The sequence below is a fragment of the Perna viridis genome, chromosome 13, assembly GCF_037379345.1.
Source record: "Perna viridis isolate PV_CMFRI_1.1 ecotype Kerala chromosome 13, ASM3737934v1, whole genome shotgun sequence".
Lineage (NCBI taxonomy): Eukaryota > Metazoa > Mollusca > Bivalvia > Mytilida > Mytilidae > Perna > Perna viridis.
The window spans coordinates 15,500,945-15,523,733 of NC_142457.1; the positions used below are offsets into that span (position 1 = coordinate 15,500,945).

Sequence of the window (22,789 nt, forward strand, 5' to 3'; positions counted from 1 at the left end):
TTAGTAGATATAGACTAAGAGCTTGCAACTCGTATGGAATACAATCTTGTTTTATCAATTCTATTTCAATATCGTTTACATACAGTGCATATAAAAAGGTGATAAAGACTCCCCTTGCATTAAGCCAACATTACACTCAAAGAATTCGGAAAAAGTACCGTTATGTTTAGCACATGACTTCAATTTTGCATACATGGATTTGATTAAATCTAACAATTTACCAGTTATACCTGATCTAGATAATTTGAGCCATAATTTTGAATGGTTAACACTATCAAAGGCTTTTTTGTAGTCAATGAAACAACAATACAACCTTTTTTTTGTTTCTTAAAGATTTAGATACGATGGAATGTAGAGCAAATATTGCGTCGTGGGTACCATGCCCCGGTCTAAATCCAAACTGCACATCAGTGAGTACACTATGTTCTTCACTCCACTTAGTAAGTCTTGCATTTATTATAGAAGTAAACAGTTTACCTAAGTTTGACACCAGCGATATGCCTCTGTAATTTCCCGGGTCATTAGCATCACCCTTCCTAAAAATAGGTACTATTGCACATTTTACCCAAAGTTCAGGAAAATGTCTAGTTTCAAGAATAGCGTTAAATAGTTTACACAAAACTGGTAATAATACGGGTTTACTATTTAAAATGTATTCATTCAAAATATTATCTACACCTGGAGTTTTATTTGTATTCAATCTTTTCACACTCTCTTCTAATTCCTTACTGGTGAAAGGCATGTCCAATTCCTCATAAATACATGTATTATCAGTGTTACCGCTTTCAGGATTATCTTCATCACTTAAAGTCATCAGTTTTTTAAAAAGTTTCACAAACTGATCTGTTGATAAATCGTTATTAATACGCTTCTTCCGTTTTTTAAATTTACCGTAGAATCGTTTTGGGTTGATCTTCTTCATCTTTTGAAACATATCACCTTGTCCGTTTTCATAACGTCGTTTTAATTTATTCTCAATAGTCTTATATTTTTGTTTTTCTAAATTCAATTTAAGTCTGTTTTCATTTGAACGATTTGCGTTGAATCTTTTCAGTGCACTTTTATAGTTTATATAGAGTTCTTTACACTCGTCTGTTATCCACGGTTTATCACGTTTCATATTACATGATGAGTTAGCGTTAGCACAGTTATCACATTTAACAGTACGCCATTCGTTTGTTTTTGTAAATTTTTCAAAAACATCACATTAGAGTTCAGTCATATTCGATACAGCGTCATCGACTTTATCAGGATCAGGAGATATACTTTGACACAGTTCATCAAACTTGTGAGCGTTTGCCAAAAGATCATGGTTTATTTCATCCCTCGACTCGTCATTCCATCGTATCGTATCATAATTTATCGTTTTACATGAACACTTTGGTTTAGGAACGAAAATTTTCAATTTCAAATCTACCAAAAGCGGAGCATGACAAGAAAAGGTATTAAAATCTCCAACAATAAAGTTGTCTACAATAGAAAATGCATTATTAGATAATAACATATAATCAATAATGCTACATCCATTTTTGTTTTGAAATGTATACTTTGAACTTTGATCTCCAAATCGTCCGTTACATATTCTTAATCCAGTAGATACACACAAATCTAATACACGGCGACCGAATGTATTGGGTGGTTTAAGGTCCTCTGTTGTTCTATCATTTAAAGGTTCATCATTATCGTAATCAATTAGATCTTCGATCCTATTAACTATATCTATATTCAGATTGTCCTGCACAATAAAGTCCGGCTTGTTACCAACTCGTCCGTTTAAATCACCGATAACGGCTATGTTCCCTAGAGCTGAATAATGTTCAATCTGTTCTTTTAAAGCGTCGAAAACGTCTATTTTGTATTTCTTATAATAAATGTTTTTGTCAGGAGGCATATAAATTGCACAAAAGTATAAATCTTTACCATCATACATTACATTTTGATCAATTCTAAACCATATCATGCAATCAACACAGCAATTTTCGAATTTTAAATATGGATTTAACCATTTTTTATAGAATACAGTAACACCACCTCCGTTGCACTTTTGTCTGGCCACGTATTTCTTTTCATAACATCTATATCAAATTCTTTAGGACATTTAACCCAGCATTCATTAAAACATACTATATCATTATTGCGCAATATATCTATGAATTCCACACTAGCGAGTTTTTTAACCAGACCCTTCGAAATATTCCATGAACAAATTTTAATCTTTGAATTATAGATTTCACTTTGGTCACCCTCCGCAACTTCCTATCCCTCCCATAACTTTCCTTCCACGAACAACTTGTCGTCCACAAGATACGCCTTAATTTTTTCCCGTCGCTTCTGAAACAATATAGGAAGAAGTTTTTTCCTTTTTTCTAGAACCTCGGGTGGATATTGCGGACTGATCCCAAGTTTAGAGCCTTTTAAACGATTTGACACTTTCCTAACTAAGTCTCTATCAGTTAATGAATCGAATTTCACGACAATTGGCCTGGGCCTTTCTGCATTCGTTTTCTTCTTCCCTAGTCGGAAGGCACTTTCGATGCGTAACTCGTTTCTCGCGTTTTTAATCTTTAGCATATTTTCGCAAAAATCGAGAATTTGCTCAACACAGTTTTCATCGTTTTTTTCCTTTTGAATTCGATTTTCGGTTTGTGGTCTTTCTGCTTGTGTGTTACCTATCTCCGTGGCATCTCTTTTCTCCTCGCTCTCGTTCGTGTCCATAACGTCGCTCGTCATCGGTTTTTCGACTATACCGAAAAAAAGTAAATTGTTCTTAAAATGTTGCATTTCAACGTCGACAAGTCTATCTTTGACATATTCAACATCTTTATTCATGCATTTGTTTGATTCTATTGCCTTCGTTAGATTATCTAGTTTACTTTTGATCGATTTTTGCTCATCATGGACATTTGACAAAAACTGGGCGCTCTCTTCTAGAGTACGTATTTTGTCCTTACATTGAGTCAACTCTTTTTCAACGTTTTTGAATTTCGTGTCTACACTATTTATACGTTGCTCTATTGAATCGAGTTTTGTCAGTTTATTTTCCACCCCTTTCAATCTATCATTCATCTCTAAAAGTAATGTTTCGATCCCGAGCGATATTGGTGGTCGAGGGGGAGGCGGCGGGGGAGTGCTTGGAAATTGTGGAAACTGTGGATACGGTTGATATGAAACATTCGATTGTATGGGCGAACTTGTACACTGAAAACAACCTGAATTCATGGTGTATTGATCGTAATGTGAACGGTTTTCACCGTTTACACAGGCTAATGCTTCACTAATTGTCTCCGATAAAAGTACCTTATCGTTTTCTTGACACTTTCCTTTGTTTTAGCCGGTGGTTTTTGTTGATCTGAACTCGAGCTCCCGCTTGTAATGTTTCCTCTGTCGTTATGTATCTTCTTCTTCCGCTTTTTGGTCATCACTTCATATAAATATTAATCCATAACAATGTCTTTCACTATAAATTATTTACAATTTTCGCGATATTTTTTTTTCTGTTTAAATTTTACTGCCATTTTAATCGCGCATGCCCAGACTTAATAACACATGGAAGTGGTTATTCAAAGACAAGGAAGACCGACGGACTCAAGCCGTAAATGAAAAAAAAGTTCGAATAGAACGCAAGGATCATTTTGAAATTACGTATTGTGATATAACGTGGCACAAATATGGTCATTATTTATTTATTTGAAAATTAATCAAGAACTAGATGAAATGATATGAAAACAAGACACGTGCTTACCTGTGTGTCCGTTCTTGTTATTTTTTAACCAAGGTTACAGTATTTTTAAACCAGGTGAATGGCCTGTCGGCAATCTTCGGAAGTAATGGCGAAAAATAATTAGATCAGAGCTATCGATTCTCTCTGATAAAAAAAACCGTTGTTTTCACAATATTCTGTACGTATTATCGACATTTATTTCTTCAATTGCAAAACGTGTTTCATTGAATCTGCAAAATTCAGTAGACTCAAAACTGAACAAATTTGGCAGCTAATGCAGCTTTAAACTGAGTAATCTGAATGGATGTCAGTCTATGACCAGACTGACATAGGATACACCCAAACTTTAAATTTATTGTATTCGTTTTGCTTGTTTGTGTCGTGTAGCTAATCATCTTTGGATGGTTCCATTCTTCGTGAGATAAGACGTCAGATGCCACGTCTGCGCAGCTCACCTCTGGCAACAATGCAACGGTCACACATCATTTTTACAGGTTGTATATGTGTATGTGGTCAGTTACTGTTTCTGACCAAGAAATAAACGTCAATTTGAATGTTCAGGATTTTTAACTTGCAGGAATCACTTCCTGTTGTGGCGGATTCAAAAAGGGGGTGGGATGGTGTGCATGGGGTTGGCATTCCTATTTTGGCGGATCTAAAATGGGGATGGGGTGGGGTGTAGGGGGTTGACACTCCTCCTTTTTGTAGGAAATTTGTCAATGCGTAAAATTGACAAAAAAGAAAAAATGGTAAAAAATGTCCAAGCATCTCCTTTTTCTGAGGAACTCCGGCTGGCACCCCCTCCTTTTCAAAGTGTCTGGATCCGCCTCTGTCCTGCCTTATATTTATAATAAATGACTACTAATCAAACAGTTTGCGCACATATTTAAATTTATAAACAATGTTACATTCTCAGCATTTTACAGCTGAAAAGCTATCAATTGGATTTATATATACAGCTAGGCAATGTGAGAATTCAAATGCACGAGCCTTTTCCCCTTATAGTTGTTTTTTTTTCAAATATATACGGAGTATTCCAACCAAAACCAGATTCAACGGGTAATGTGAAAATTATTGGTTTACAGATTCAATTTGCCATATAGCATATTAAGTGAAAATATGCTCTATTCATTGGCGTAGCAACATTAAAGCAGTGTAAGCATGTGCTTACAAATTATTTTGACATTTTGTTTTTTTTTTTGTTTTTTTTAGTTTTTCACAACCTTGGCTTTACATTTACATTAATTTGCTTGTAACAATCACATCTGCAATTAATATTGATCTCTATTAAACACTCGAGCATTTAAGTAGCTGTCTTTGTAAGAATCATGCAAAAAAGGCTACATATTTTTATTTTTGTAATTAAGTTGTTTTATGGGTCTATACTATGAAATGTGTAATTATTCATTCAAATCTGCCTGCTCTTAGGAGATAATCAACATTGAAAATCCAGTAGATTCTATTGTATTTGAGCGTCATTTACAGATTTATCTCCCTTAATTTTGAAATCTACAATGCATTCTATATAATTTTTATCTCCTAAGAGCACGGGTTATATGAAAAAAACCACATGTTATTTTCTGTTTACTATGACATTTCAAACAAAATATCAAAAATAAAAATATGTAAGCTTTTTACCCATGAATCACATTTTGCATGATCCTTAGCTGGAGTGCTACTTAAATGCAACTGTGATGTTTAAGTTCGAACTGTATAGGTTCAAGATCGAGTTCTATTCAAGATCAGTTCAAATAAACAAGCGTCCGTGTGTTGATCTTGAACTTCTTAAAGCCTAAAAGGACGCCGTTGACGTTGACGTGACAAATATGCATCTTGGATAAACACGATTTAGAAGATTCTTAAAATTAAATTAAAATTAAAACATTATCATCTTCAAGTTATTGTAACGTGTAAATTAAAATGAAGAGAAGTCATCCATCTTCATCAGAACATACTTTGAGCAAAGGACAAAGTAAATTATCATAATACTTTTCAAAACAGGAAAAAACTGCTTCCACAGATACAAAAAAAAGGTTTATAGAACCTCAAGTTTTATCGCTGCCAGATATGTCTGCTCGTCCTGCTCCATGTAGCACTGAATGTATAAACAACACGCTAGGGCCTAAATAATTACAGCCACAAAACTTTGATATTACAGTATTGAAGGGGAAGGTTGACGAAGGTTCTTTCTACTGAAAAATAAATGGGTTGTTCCCGATTCGTTTTTTCTCTTACAGACATTCGTGGAGTGAAAAGGGGTTTTAATCGAACATGGCTCGATAAACATTCTTGGTTAAGATATCCCGAGTCAGAAAATGCAGTGATTTGTTTGTATTGCGTTTTATTCAATAGCTCTGATAATGCTTTTTTAGAACCCCTGTAAATGATTGGGCAAATTTGACAACTTTGATAAAACTACCCTTGGGCCAACCTGGTCATGACAAGTGTATTGAAATGAGTGAAAATTTTATGAAAGTTGCTGAAGGTTAAAGGGATAATGTTGTCTCAATGTTGAGTTGCTCATATCAAAAATATAATATTAAGAAACAGGGCTATCTTGAAAAGTATTTTGAAGACTATTTATTTGTGTAGAAAGCAGAACATTCACCTACGCGGTCATACCGAGATAAAAGTAATTTAATTGCTCTTAACAAATTTAGGGCAGAAAATATTTGAGAAGTTTGTCTTACTGTTGGCAGATTTCAAAGCTTAAAGAAATTGTTTTACAAGGTAAGTGAAATCGTGGTAAATTGCTGGAAAATTTAATAAAAAATCACCATACCAAATTAAATAAGTTACCCTTTGTGTTCATTCGTGATTCAACATAAAACCAATACCAAATTCTAAAGATTAATTTTGCCATATTTCAATAAAACCCGTGCGGGACTTTTTTTGCACTCTTTTTTGACGCTCAGAATGGGACTCGTTCGTTGCAATTTTCTTAAGCAAAAAAAAAAAAAGACTCTTGATTGAAAGAACATTTTGCCGTTAAAAAAAACGGCAATAGCTGCTATTTGTCAATATTTTTAAATGTTTCATTTACAGTTTTTAATTTTCAAAGCCTAAAACGCGGGAAAGTGAATTTACGGGATTAGTAAAATTAGAATTAAACAAATTGTTGAAAAACTAACAAAAAATAGCATACTCGTTTAAACTAAGGTATGTTATTTGTTCATTCTTGAGTCAAATCACGTCCAATGTAGAATGATAGCCAAGATTTTAATGTATAGGTATGCCAAATTAAAAAATCCATGAGGGAACAATTTTTTGTACCTAAATTGCCACGGCCCTCTGAACCCTTAAGGCAAATCATGAATTTTTTAACCCGAATAAAAATTCGCGAATTTTTGTTTTTGTCTCTTAACATTATATATATATATATATATAAAACAGTGTTATTTAATTCCAAGATTGTGTGTTGTAAATTTACTTAAATTCAGTCTTTTGTACTCGACACAGTAACCTTTATAAAAAACAGTCACTTCTTACGTCATTTTTATGATAGTCATAGGACACGAAATAGTTGTGACGTCGCGCAAGGTCACTGATTAGGACAGATCACATTTTAGGCCTAAAATGCACTTCCGGTTGCCCAACTACACTCCTTAAAATTTAATTTTAGAACCACAATTCAACGAATAAACGAGTGGTTTATGACGTCAGTCATATACAAAATGTAGGTATAGGATGATGAACAACTATTGTAATCCAATCAGAAAGCGTGTTAATTCTGAAACTATTTTTTTTCGTATAATTCAATTTTAGTATCAGAATTTAGCCATTTTAAAAAGAAACAAGTAGTACCTTTAAAAAAAGATAGCCGGCGCAGTGGAATTTGTTCCTTGTATTTGTAATCTTCTACATTCCATTCAGGAAATAACACGTTGCACGCAATTTCGATTTTCGAAACATTTTTTTTTTCGAATGCCTGCCTTAAAGTTATCTGCGTTTGGCCAACCGGAAACAGAATTGCGAGCAGGAGATTTGCGCTTCTATGGAAACGCATCTTTAAAGTCCAAGGATACAGACTACGTCGGGAAAAGGTTGATTACGTTACAATCACCTAACAAAAGGTGGTCTAATAGATGATAGACTTTTATTAAAAAATGATGGTGTATGTTTTACACTGCCAAAAACTGCCATGATATTTTTAATTCAAAGAAAGAATGAAAGAATTTTTTATAGATAATGTAGATAATTAAGATGTACAGTGAATATATTAGTCTCTCATAACTTTTTAAAGAGTTGCTCTCGATTGTATGTAATTTTATTACTTTTAATGATCATGAAATATTTTATTGTATATTTTTATATGAGAGATGAGACTAAGATAAAGTATTTGTCTGTCTTTATAGATGATAGACGGAGTATTCATGCAATCAGAAAGCGTATTATTACTATGAATTGGAAACAAAACTAATTCAATTATATATACACGCCAACGTGTCAATTTATCATTTGTCAATAGTGCAAAAGGTTAACAATATGCTTAAAGTGCTTTATCACACCAAGAGTGTAAATTTCAATCCAGTTGTATATCCACTATATCTGAAGTATTGCATCAGCAGGAAGTTCCAATACCGGTTTATCTATTAACACTTCAGATAAGAATCATGCGAAATGTGATTTATGGTTAGAAAGCCTATTGTATTTTGTATTTTGTTTATAATTTTCATAGTAAACATAAATTAACAGGTGACTTTTCAAATAGCCATTGTACATCGGAGATAAAATTATATAGAATATACTGCAGAATTAAAAATTAAGGGAGATAACTCTGTAAATGACACTAAAATACAATAGAAACTGTTGGATTTTCAATGTGAATTATCTCCTAAGAGCTCCAAATGAACTCAATACAACATTTTTATATCTGACACGAAATGGAAACATGCCATATATGATAACAAACCATATAGATTTTTCAAAATAATGAATTTAATGTCCAAGGAATAATGAAAATTGAACAGAAAAGGTATGAGACGACTTGCTTAGTGCTAATTTCATTATATGACTTATATCCAGAAAAGCAACAACCGAACGACAAACTAAGACTGGTTATGTATATTTAACTTTTTTTGAATTAAAAATTAAAGTGAATTCAGGGTTTTTGTGACATGAATGATTTACTTCCTGCCTGATATTTATAAAAAAAACTGGTACTAAATAGTGGAAATATAGTGCAATGAAATGTGATTTAAGGAGGTAGACATAGGGTAGGGGACATAACTATTGAAATCAATGATATGTTTGTATCAAATTAATTTCACCAATGCCTATTAAGCTTCCATTTGAATCAGAATGAAATCAATCCATGTTTCTTTCATGCTTACATGAGATTGATGTAAATTGACGATTAAAAACGTTCCAATGATTTTTAAGAGTTGTATCCCTTACCGTGGGTCTACCTCCTTAAGTAAAGCCACTTATGTTATTTATACGAACGTTCTTTTAAATTTTTGGTAACAGTTTATTTTGGTACCACTTGCACATTTAGTAACCCTTATGCCAACAATGTAATTAATATAGACCACGGACCAGCATTCTCTTTCCGAACATCTTGGTACATCCTTGACATCTAGGAGTTGTAGCAAGATGACGCTTCATACATATAGACGGCTTTGGTTAACTTACGTACAACACCGAAATTTAATTAAATACCCGTTGCAGCTATCCTCTTCAGTTTATAAAAAGCCTTCTTTAAAATGATATTTTGAACAGAAAATCCAGAGACCTTTTAACATTAAAACATTGTTAGATACCAGTAAAAGGCGAAGTTTTTAAGCTTTTGAGAGCATGGTTCATTTAGAGGTAAGACTATAAAACTCCTTTCAAAGGTACACATGACTTGTAAATGTTCAAAGAGGCTTATAGTTGTTGCGAGAAAAAAGTTATGCTAGACATTTATAGAATTAAAGGCTTGAGGCCGGGCTTCCATTTTTCACCCAATAACAGTTAAGGACTTACACATTTCCATAACTATACTGCATTGGTACAAACATGAATAATAATAATAATAATAATAAGGATGAATTTGCTGTGATACTACAATTACAGAATGAACTAAAGCTTATATTTCACTTGAAATTTGGTCCGATGATGAAAAATGGGAAATTTCAGTTTGTACTTTTCAATCCTCTATAGTTTCTGTAGACGGAGTGAATCGGTTATGATAGTTCTTTTCTGAGATATACATTGTGTTGTTTGTTTGTAATGAGACATTTAAAGTACCAGTCCATATAAATTTCAGACAATGTGCATATCAAAGTGATTCATGATGAAGAAAAACCCACCGAACAAACAATGCTTTTTCAATATGTATATCCTATCTTTTTTACGAAACAGTTGTCTTTTCCATATTTAGGTCTGTACTTTTGAGAAAACCTACATACATCTCCCACTAAAATCAACCAAATCGAACGAAATCAAGAACGATAACTCACACAAAGTGCTTATTTCATGTATCTAGATAAGAAATACAAGTGAAGTCAACGGGTTTTTGACACGGAAGAATCACCTCCTGTCTGATTTTATAAGACTGCTACTTAAACCGATTTATGATCATGAATACAGACGAAAATGAGACAGGTGGACTTTTATCCTTCACTATTTCATTTGAATGATTAGATATTCCAGTACACTTTAATTAGAGAACGGTTGACTAAAACTTATTGTCATTCGTTTTTTTCAAATGCAGTAATACATTTTTCTGTTAATGAAAAAAGTTTGTCTCTAGAAAGGAGGACATTACATTCTAATATGGCATTTACCTTGGGAAAAGAAATGAAGATTAGGTGTATGCAATTCTAAGAATTAGGGAAAAATAAATTCTTAAATAATACTTCATGTAGCTACAATGAAAAATATAAAAGGAAACTTTTTGCAATCATTTCTCGATATTTTGATATTAACTTATGATAAATCCATGAACTGTTAAGCATCTGTCTATGTAAGAATCATGCAAAATCTGAAAAATGTGATACACCCCAAAAAAGGCTACATATTTTTATTTTTGTAATTAAGTTGTTTTATGGGTCTACACTATGAAATGAGTAATTATTCATTCAAATCTGCCTGCTCTTAGGAGATAATCAACATTGAAAATCCAGTAGATTCTATTGTATTTGAGCGTCATTTACAGAGTTATCTCCCTTAATTTTGAAATCTACAGTGCATTCTATATAATTTTTATCTCCTATAAGCATGGATTATATGAAAAAAACCACATGTTATTTTCTGTTTACTATGACATTTCAAACAAAATATCAAAAATAAAAATATGTAGGCTTTTTACCCATGAATCACATTTTGCATGATTCTTAGCTGGAGTGCTACTTAATATTTAATTTTTTTTTTAATTTTGTGTTTATCTCTGTAATGAGTGAAACTGATTATGACACAAAGTAATCAATACATCCTGATTATATATATCATTTATTTATTTTTTTGAATTTTGTTCATCTAAACAGTAGCTCAAGTTACTTCCGGTAGACGAAGACAAAATCATTTTGTGAATATTTTATTTTTAAAATATGTCACATTAAAAATAAACGGAAATACTCATATCCAAAGAATAGGGCTTGAGCTGTATGTTGTAAACAAGTACTATCTTTAAAAGAAGACAATCGACGCAGTAAAATTTTGTTCCTATTACTTCAAAGTTTCTACATAGTGTCAAGAAAATAATACATATGGCACGTCATTTCAAATTTTCTATACAGTTTTTCGAACGCCACTAAGTTATCAGTATTTGGCCAATCGTGAAACAGAATTGCAATCAGGTGACTTGTGTTCCATAGACGAGCGTCCTTAAGGTCAATGGGCAAAAAAAGCGAAACTATACCGATTGCGTCGAAAAAATTAAGAATGAAACTGGTTGATTTTAATACGCTTCATTATCATTTATTGAGATGGTTACAAAAAGAAATGTTCACTAATTATAGGCTATTGACACAAGTTCGTCATTCTCATAGTGTTTTAAGACCTGAAGTATTCAGTATCCATTGTAGATGATTTTGTTTGGAGCCTGGTGATTATGAAGCACCGAAAAGTATCAAGTACCTATTGGTTAATTCCAGAGTTAAATGGCTATACAGGAATGCACTACAAACCTTAAATAATGGAGATCAAATTGGCGTGTACATTTGTGCGAATCAATCATGTTGTGTCGGAAACATTATTTTATCGTTAAAAATTTTACAAAAAAAAAAAAAAAAAAACTGATGAAATATGTTATGTTATTCCATATACATTTTTTGTAGTGCATTTTGTGCTATATGATCATTGTAAGAAATAGTAGACACATTTGGCCGCATAACAAAACTTGACCGTTCCATTGCAAATCTTATATATATATATATATATATATATATATATATATATATATATATATATATATATATATATATATATATACAAACGTCTCAGAATGTGACGACTCTATTCGCTACACTGCTCCATCGGATCAAATTGATACAGGGAAGAACTGTCAAATTTGCGATGGAAATGTTTGGTCGTTCCCTCTGTTCGTTCGACTCGAACTCGTACCGCTGTGACATCTATGGCAACACCGCCTGCACAGAGTTCAGCGCCCTAGATCACTCGGCCAGCTAGGCTATATAAAAATATAGCTTTCGCTCACCGGGTCATTCCTATATATATATATAAATATATATATCTGTGTGTGTGTGTGTGTGTGTGTGTGTAAAAAATTGCTTATTTTTCAGGTTTTTGTCGTCACAAATATGTTAAGGGAAATGAAGCATTTTCTGCTATTATAACATTTTTGGTATCACACTCATTAATAATTAATATAATTTGTGTTCTTTTTGGGTATATATAACCCAAATAAAAAAAAGTTTTAGTATAAACTAGGCGATTTTTAAGAGGGGCTAGTTAGAATTTTGTATTTTATTCAATTTTTTAAAAGTTAGCAACTTTTTCATACATATGTATAGCAAAATAGCAAAGAAGAGTATATTGGCTTTGAATTTTTATATTGAAAATAATATGTTTAACTTGTATGGAAGCAACATGAACTCAAATAATACTAAAAATGACCTTGGGACTTACTTTTAGACTATGGCTTCAATGACAACGCAGAAAATATGTTTTTTTTTGCCACTGGCAGATATATATCATCTATCAATCTATTTAGGTATACAAAAATTTCTCTGGGGTGTTGATATATGGCCCATGGACTAACAGTATTTGGATATGTTTCCAAGAATGTAAACAAAATTATATATTATGCATATTCATACGTATGGCATGGTACACATACAAAAACAAACAGATAATCAGCATAACAGATTCATCCCAGACATTCCAGTTTAGATTTATTTTCGGAACCAAGGTTATAGCGGTAATCAACAGAATGCAACCCAGGGACAAAGACCAGACATGGAAAACAGACATACACAACAAAGAACATAAAGTAACTAAAATCATACATACATAACACAAGCAAATGAGCAACTTGGACTCCACTAAAAACTGGGAGGATGGACCAGGTGCACCGGTTGGGAAAGCGTCCTCTGCTTTTCTAGAAACATCCGCCGAATGGCTCATAAAAAAGTTAAGTCCGGGGTAGACTAGACTGGTTCCCGATTGCAATATTCAGTATGTTACACATATACAAATATAGAGTATTGCTAGTAGCTAATACCTGGAACGTAGTCCTGGGAACCAGGATAGGGGTAGACAAACGAGGAATATTGGATAAGAAGTTTCCTTCTAATCAGACAATAAACAATATGGAATGTTAAGACTTTCATTTTTTATAGTTATTTCAAATTGCTACGTAAAAATGAAAAAAAATGCCAAACCTTTTTTTTTCTAATTCTTTCTTTTTTTCAAGGTCATGTGAATCGTTTCACAACTTTATTGTTTTGCTTTACAAGTATTTGTAATGTATATCAACCTTATATTGAATTAACGTATTACATGTAAGGAAATTCAGTAACACATATCAAAATGCAGATATGTCACTTCATCTTATGGGAACATTTTTTTTTGTCAGAGATTTAAAATACGAGGGAAATGTTTATTTTTTCAGCAATGTATAGTTTCAAATGAAGTGAAAATGAAATATTAAGGTTCAAAGTTTAAAGTTGCTTGAAGAAGAAATAATAACCCCAAACATGGATAGAAAAAAAAAAACATGAAATATATCTGGGGGTTTCATAAGTTTGAACTCAATTAACCAAATTCTTACCTCTTTGTAGAAGTTCATGTCGGTACCTTCTCCAATGAACATTATCTGAGTTGTGCTTTAAACGTAGACTTTTGTCAATTTCAGCTTCGCCATTTAAACCTTCAAATACAAACACTAGGATCACATGACCTATATAACACTAGGATCACATGACCTATATAACACTAGGATCACATGACCTATATAACCCCACCTCCTAATAAAAAAATAAGACAATCCCCGAAATGTATTAATATGAAATATTTAACGTGAAATATTTCAGATTTTATGTATCACATTTATTACCAATTTGTAAACGTTTGAAAATACACTAATGACAATTACATGCATTATACCATGGATTTGGTAATTTGGTAATTACACTTATGATAATTATCTCATCGATTTTAATCTATGATTTCTCAACACCAAACTTTTGTCTTTTACATATACCCTCAATTATCAACTCAAAATATACGTATATTTGTCCTATAAATAAAACGAATATTGTTGATCCTATATAAGACCTACATTGTAATAAATATAACATGACCCTTATTTCCAAATGCAGCATATATTAACTGGACGAAATACTCAGTTGAATTTTAATTTCTAACTTTACTGTAAAAACTAAATATTTCACATTGTGTTAAATTTCTCTTATTCACGTTGGCTTTCATTGTAGAAGCTTTCTTTTATTTAAATTTAAGGAGGTAGAATAATCAAGGGAACCAAGGTTAGAATTAGAAGAACGTAATCCATGGACAAAGACTAGACATGGAAAACAGACGTACACAACCTAGTGCAAGGAACATAACTCGTGAAATCAATGATATGCTTGTATCATATTCAATTTCACCAAAGCCTATCAAGCTTTTATTTGATATAGAATGAAATCAGTCCAAGTTACTTTGATGCTTACATGATATTGAAGTAAAATGGTAAATACAAACGTTCCAATGATTTGTAAAAGTTGTGTCCCTTACCGTTTGTCTACCTCCTCAATTCAAGATGTAAAGACTCTTACCGCAAATTTAAGACACCCTCTATATGCTTGCAAACATAACCCCAGAAATATTCTTATTATTACCGCAAACCTACTAATTTTGGCGGTGTGCTTATTTTTGCTATTTTCGCGGTGGACAGGAAATCGCGAACAATGGTACCCGCGAAATCGATTTCAAACATTATATAATATAAATTATTTTTGTTAATCGCGAAAATTGATACCTGCGAATATGCTCACTTGACAGAATCTGCGAAAATTAAAAAGTTTACAGCGCAGTATGTGTTACAATATTCTATATATATACAATAAAAATCACGGTCTAAATCACGACGAAAAGGTATAATTTTGGACTGTATACTATCATTGTCCTCTGGAGTCATCAACAAAACAACAAATTTAAGCTAACCACAGAATTTGATGTTCACGAATTGATGTAGATTTTGGCATGTAAAATTAAGGACATTTAAAGCTGCATTAGCTGTCATTTTCATAATTTTTTTTTCTTTGAATCATATCTACAAAATTGTACTTTACCTGTATAACTTTTTTGATGCATTAACTACATGAAATAGGTGTCTATATATTCATTGTCTTGCAAGACAAAAAATCCACTTAGATAAATTCGTATGCATGCGACTTCTGGTAACCTTAATCCGCGCATGTGCTGTAAGAGTCGCTTCTTTAATAACAAATCTGATTGCAAAGTGAAAGTGGTTATTGAACGGTAAGGAAGACCGACGGACTCAAGCCGTAAAAGTTCGAATATAACGCAATGATTCTTTTGAAATTTACCTATTGTGATATAATGTAGCTCAAATATGGTCATTATTTATTTGAAAACTAATCAAGAAGTAGATGAAATGAAATGAATTGTTATTTTTTACAAAGGTTAAAGTATTTTGAACCCAGGTAAATGTCCTGTCGGCAATCTTCGGAAGTAATGGCGAATAATAATTAGATCAGAGCTATCGAGCTTGTCTGATTAAAACAAAAGAACGTTGTTTTCACAATATTCTGTGGGCATTATCGACATTTATTGCTTCAATTGCATTACTACAAACTTATTTCACTGAATCATCAAAGTTCAGTAGAATCAAAACTGAACAAATTTGGCAGCTAATGTAGTTTTACAGAATGACTGTTATAGTTTTCGGTCTATGAAAAAATAACATCAATCACGTTGTGCACACTAAGTTACTTGCTTAGCAGTTTATTTTCAAGTGTGCACCACCGACATTGAAAAAAGAAGAAAAACTTCAGTCTTGTACCAACAAAAACCTGTCACAGAAGCCCAATTGTTAGACGTCTAGTAATGTACAACAAGTCCGCGTTGTCAGCTCTGAACAAATCGGTTCTCATGCCGCAGATGGATACACCATAACAATGATGAAAATATTTGAAGTGACGACGTAAATCTTGTGGTAACATAACCCTGTTCCAAAAGTCTAGTACGGTACAAAAACTCATCAAATGCAATATTTGGTATTATGTATTGTTATATGATAACTCCGTACACAGGAGCTCACAGGATGTTACCATGAATGAAAGTAAAGTTCAAGATACAAAAAGAGGAGTCATGTTTGTAGTAAAGCTTTGCTAATGCAATCACAATATTTACTGATATATACCCCTTCATCAAATGTCTGTTATTTTTTTAATTACGCAATTATATATTTCGTTTTGGTGGGTTGGGCTGACAGAACCAATTTACCTCCCCCTTTTTCGTCTGTCAAAAAGTAACCTATTTGTTGGCTAGTGTATCGCAAGGTAATACTACAATATACCTCTAATAAGTAGAAGTTTCTCTATTTTAGTCTAAAAATGCAGTGTTTTTAGAGTGTTGCATGTACGTGTTGTAATATTAAATGATTAGGTATGAAAATTTAAAGCAGATGGCAATAATTTAGTCTTTAATGATAAGTCTATATGTTACTCTGTACTTCTCATATTCTAATTTTGCGTTTAAATTACTAAATCTGTTATTGTTTCTCTAACATGAAATGCCTAGTTTGATTTTTCTCTTAGGTGCCGAGTTTTGAATACTGCTTTGACCCTAATTACATTGCCTTTACTACATTTTTTTTATTCCGATCGAAAGAGAGTTCTTTACTAAATTCTTTTAAAAGAATTTTCTCGCTTTATCAAAAAAAAGGAAAAAAAAAATAAAAAAATAAAAAAATAAAAAAGAAATAAAATCTAGAATAAAGACTATAAGAAAAAAAAATTAGAACGTACCTGTAAACAGTGGTATACTTTCCTCAACTAGAGAGTTTGTAAATATGACTGGCTTGTTATTGGAATTGTAAATTAAGATGGACAAACACGTGACATGTCCTAAACTCTGATGTTCCAGCTTTAAAAAGGTGTGAATAAATTTTTACAACTTTATCTTCAACAGCTAAATAGGGAAGTGTCAAGTCTCAGCCTCTTCGATTCCATTTAATTATATGTCATTTAATTTAGTAGAGGATACGATCTTTGTCGAGAGGAAAACCAAAGATATTTTTAAACAATTATGATCTGGTCATTACTGTTACAAAAAAGGATAATTGATTAAAAACGAATACATACCATATAAGTATATATTCGTTTTATTGTATATGCTTTATAAATACAACGTCTCAGAATATGACGACTCTATTCGCTACACTGCTCCATCGGATCAAATTGATACAGGGAAGATAAAGTAAGCATATAAAGGTCTGAAAATTCCCCAAAAATGTTAGAATTGTCAAATTTGCAAGGCAAATATTTGGTCTTTCCCTCTGCGGGACTCGAACTCTTACCACTTTGACATCTATGGCAACACCGTCTGCACAAAGTCCAGCGCTCTAGACCAATCGGCCAGCTAGGCTTTATAACAAATATATCTCAAAGTAGGAATTACACGGGTTGTATTATGGTAGACTCGACTTAAATGCCATATAAAAAATCTCAAATTGAGAATATCTGATTGTATCATCATATCTTCAATTTCAAATGATTTGATTGGTTGAAGTTTGAGTTGAGCTGAATTTGAGGAAAATTACAAATGAAGATTTTGTTTTCGCAACCGGACAGTTATATGTCTTCGGAGGACTTTATGAAACTTGTTATGCAAAACTATTACTCGATAGTAGTTTCATCAAGAACCCTTTGGGTTTTTCAGATAGATGTTGTTGACATAGACAAAAGAAAAGGAAAAGACCGATGCTAATGATTAGAGGCGTTTAATTCTTAACAGTTTGTGATGATAAACTGTTATTCTGTATAAGGTAGTGAACTCCATGTCATAAGTATAAAACAAAAGTATACTCTAAAATCAATACGTTTACAAAACGTGTCCTTTGCTTTCGTAGAAGAACATCAAAAGAGAAGAAACGAAATATATTATTAGTCTTTTCCTTTCGTCCTTCTCTTCATCTGTTCGTTCATGGTACATTTTGCTCGCTCACCCCCTTTTTAAATGCTGGATTGAGTTTTGAAAACCAATGAATTATAAATGGATGATGACATTGTAGGAGTCTGTTATGTAATTTAATCAGCTTAATATGGACTCTTTTTTCAAAGGTGTTTGCGGGAGCACTCCGTTACAGCTCTTGGATGGTTTAAACTTCCACTTACACCGTATATCACCCTCCCATTGTCTCCATCCCCATTCCCCATTGTGATTTCCCCTGTAGAAAAATCTCCATCCCCCCGTTTAATCCCCATTGCACATTTCGTATCAAATATTTACATTACCAAAATAAAGTTTATATTTATAAATTCTTCAACATTTAAAGTGTATTTTTAAATTTAATATAACTTTTTTAAAGTCAATAATTACATTTAAAACGAATGTCCCCATCCTCCTCAGCCCCATATACCAACGAATGAGAAGTTTTCCTCATATAAGTACTGTATATCTGCAATACCACCTGAAACGGCTGATGACTTCTTTATAATGCAAGGAATAATTACTGGGTTGTGACATTTTGCTACTGATATTTAGGTTTCATGTAAATGGATTGCCTTTACTATATTAGGCGTGTTGAGACCAAAGTGTTTGATTTTGGTGATTGATTGATTTCACACAATTTGCATAGAATTATATGTTACATTGGTTTATGTCCCTTTAAAAAAGCTTACTCTTAAATGAAAACAATGAAGGTCACATATCTATTTCGATGAAGAATTATCAGAATGATCACTTTTGAGGGTTTATTGAGTCTACCAATACGGTATGTACATTTATGTTTCTTGAAAACCCATTTGATATGTGTATTTTATATATGCATAATGTTTTTGATATATTGTTCTAGATATTGACTTGTGGCTATATTTATCCGAGGTGTCCTTTTCCATGTAAATGTTTAAATGTCCAGAGACAATAACAACACCAAACTTATATTTTGTCATTCCTCACAAATAATACATATTTATTTCTAAAGTTACTCTCTCTTAAACGGGTCGCGTTCGATTTTTCCAATTTTCACTGTCCACAAAGTGCTACTCGATATTTCCACTTTTCCCACTATGTATCTAGTACGAATCGGATTTTGTATTTTTGCAATACTATTTATGTGAATTGTAACATTTGTATTTTTGTGAAAGTATTTTGACAAATGCTTATGAATGTTATTTTTTTATATTTTGTAGTTAATCGTTCTCATATTGATACTGAATAAACTTGAATGAGACGAATTAGTATATGACTTCAAGCCCACCATTATATCATTAACGTATTGACCAGAAGATATGGATCAACAAGAGGATGACGACAAAGCTGTTGCTAATACTGAGATGCATGAAGCTATTTCTACTCATGAGACAGAAGCTGAGGCTAAAGCATATGCGAACGTCGACAAAGGATCAGAAGATAAAGGTATTAAGTTAGATGGCTATGAGGACAGAGGAACACGTCCAAGAACTTTCACTGAGAAAAGAGAACAATTAGAAATGAACAATGCAAGTAAGCAATTTACTATATTGAAGACTTTAGCGAATTCAATAATTAATATGATTGATGAAAAACGTTCTTTCGATTCAACAAGATCAAAACATTATCAATGGATGGAGAAATATGAACAATTTATCGAACACCACCAACGCATTTTACCAAGAATAACTCATGATAATAAAGATTTACACATTGAAAAGTTTGATGAAAGAAATCATATGTGTCAATTATTCAAAACTCGTATGATGCAGTATTTCAGTTCCATGAGCCAAGAGTTACAGAAAGATGACAGACGCTCAAGGTCAAGCAGACACAATGGGACACGTGCTTCATCAAGTAAGGCGTCAAGTCAAGGTATGCGTAGTAGTATATATGCTAAGAGATTAATAACAAACTAGGGCTGAACTTGATGCAAAAAATGGAAGCTTTGAATAAGAAAAAGGAGTTAGAATTTTCGAAAATGAAACTCAAACTTGAAGAAGAAGAAGAGCTAGAATTGAAAACAAACATTGCAATATCTGATGCTAAACAGAAAATACTTGATAGATACGAATTAGAAAAAACGAAAGTATTTAAAATGCATCCACAGGAAAAAGTAGTTCAAAACATGATGAAAGTATTTATAGGGTTAACAAAATGAAACGCAGTAGTCTGAATGTGTACGCAAACCCATATATACCTCAACAGGATAGAGATGAACAAACTTTGCTAAATGTAGACAATGTACACGAGAGAAAACACATAGAACCTATAGTCGAAGTGATATCTAAACCAGTTTATAGGCATATAGAACCGGAAATTGAAGTGGTTAAATCAGTTAATAAGGCGAGTTCTCAAGCACCCAATCATGACATTGACAGACGAATAAAACCAAATCGAGATGATAAATTCATGGATTTTCAGCTGCATCCACACCCAGAAGCTAACACAAATCGAAACGACAATCATTACGATTCAGAAATGTCTTCAATCGTAAGGTAATTACGAAAGCCTGTTCCAGATATAACGAAATTCGGTGGCGACCCGCTAGAATTCAGGAAATTTATTAGACAATTTACAGCTAGAATTGTAGTCAATGCTGACACTGAAGAAGAGAAAATGACATATCTGGAGCAATTTACCTACGGCGAAGCGCATAGAGTAGTATCTGGTTTTGGTCAGCTAATAGGAGAAAATGCATATAACTCAGCAATGAGGCAACTCCAAGAACGATATGGAGATGAAGAAGTAATAGCCAATGCTTTCATCAAAAAAGCATTAGGATGGTCCGACATTACATCAGGCGATTCAAAGGGGCTAGATGAATTCTCTCTATTCTTGATAGAATGTTTAAACGCAATTGAAAGTATAGATGCTATCAGAATCCTAGAGTACTCAGAAAACATTAAGTCGTTAATGAAAAAACTTCCACTATATTTACATGATCGTTGGAGAACCGTTGTGTCGAATATCAGAGACAAGAAACAACAAGTGAAATTTTCAACCTTTGTGGAATTTATAAAAACTGAGGCTAAGAAACTGAATGATCCTGTTTATGGAAAACCTGCTATGACGAACTCAAACTCACAACACTCGAAGTTTTCTAAATCTAAGGCAACGAAAATGAAAGAGGCAACATATGTCAAGAGTAGTTTTGCTACTAAAATAAAACAGGAAACACAAAAACAGGTCAATGATCAGAAATGTTCATATTGTGAAAGAAATCATAGTCTTGAAAACTGTAGAGGAATATTGAAGCTCAGCATCAAAGACCGTTATGAACACTTAAAAGCAAAAGCTCATTGTTTTGGTTGTCTGAGAATAGGACACAGAACAGCGAATTGTAGAAATAGACTTACGTGTAAAATTTGTCAAAGAAGACACCCAACCATACTTCATGACAGTGAAAGACAACAACAAGAAAGTAAAAATACGTCTACAGGATCAACACAAACCGATCGATTGACTGAAAACTGGAATCCGATTATTAGTACCACCTATACAGGGGCCGGTGAGTCATCTTGTGCAATGGCAAAAATACCAGTAAAGGTCAAACTTCGAGATAAACCTGCCGTAATTGAAACGTACGCATTCTTCGACACTGGAAGTAGTGTTTCTTTCTGTACTAAAGATTTGCTTACACGTCTCGGTGGAAATGGTAAAAAAATGAACTTGAAAGTAAACACCATGGGAGAGCCTTTCAACATGAAAACGTACGCCGTATCCGGAATGCAAGTCATGGACTTTGATATGAAGAACATTGTCAATCTTCCAAAGGTCTACACCAAAGATGAGATACCCGTCTCAAGTACACATATTCCTAGAGAAAATGAAATTTCAAAATGGAGTCATTTGTCACACATTAAATGGCAGTCATCGGATTGTGAAGTAGGTCTGATGATTGGAAATAACGTTCCGGATGCAAATATGCCATTAGACATGGCTGCAGGTTGCAGTGGATCACCTCACGCTACTAGAACTAGATTAGGATGGATCATTTGGAATGTAATCAGAGACTTTGACGAAACAGAACAGGTTGTGAATCGAGCGCAATTGATGTCTATTGAAGCTATTGATGAAGACAATTTGAGACTTGAACAATTATTTAGAAATTCTTTGAACTATGATTTCCCGGAAAGAATCATCGATGATAAATTGGAAAATTCTGTCGAAGATAAGAAGTTCTTAGAATTAGTGAACAAGTCACTCAACTACAAGAATGGTCACTACGAGATAGGTTTACCATTTCGAGATCCATATATGACTCTTCCGAATAATGCATATCAGGGAAAGCAACGTTTGAAAGGGCTGAAAACAAAGTTTGCCACAAATCCGAAATTCAAAGAAGATTATATCGAGTTCATGAATAGCTCATTGAGAAAGGTTATATGGAAATCGTCCCACTAGAAGATTTGGACAGAAATGATGGCCGAGTTTGGTATCTGCCTCATCACGGAGTGTATC

The 22,789-nt window shown here is 33.0% G+C and overlaps 1 protein-coding gene across 1 annotated transcript; it reads left to right on the forward strand.

Annotated features, from left to right (window-relative positions):
* The first annotated feature begins 20,944 nt into the window (after nt 1–20,944).
* On the forward strand, nt 20,945–22,732 carry LOC148599725 (uncharacterized). Its single transcript, XM_088557352.1, has one exon. The coding sequence runs from the start codon at nt 20,945–20,947 to the stop codon at nt 22,730–22,732; it is 1,788 nt and encodes a 595-aa protein (XP_088413478.1).
* Nucleotides 22,733–22,789: the final 57 nt, after the last annotated feature.

Bases quoted from the DNA above. Each gene is read 5' to 3' on its own strand.
- LOC148599725 (XM_088557352.1), top strand. From the start codon at position 20,945: ATGACATATCTGGAGCAATTTACCTACGGCGAAGCGCATAGAGTAGTA.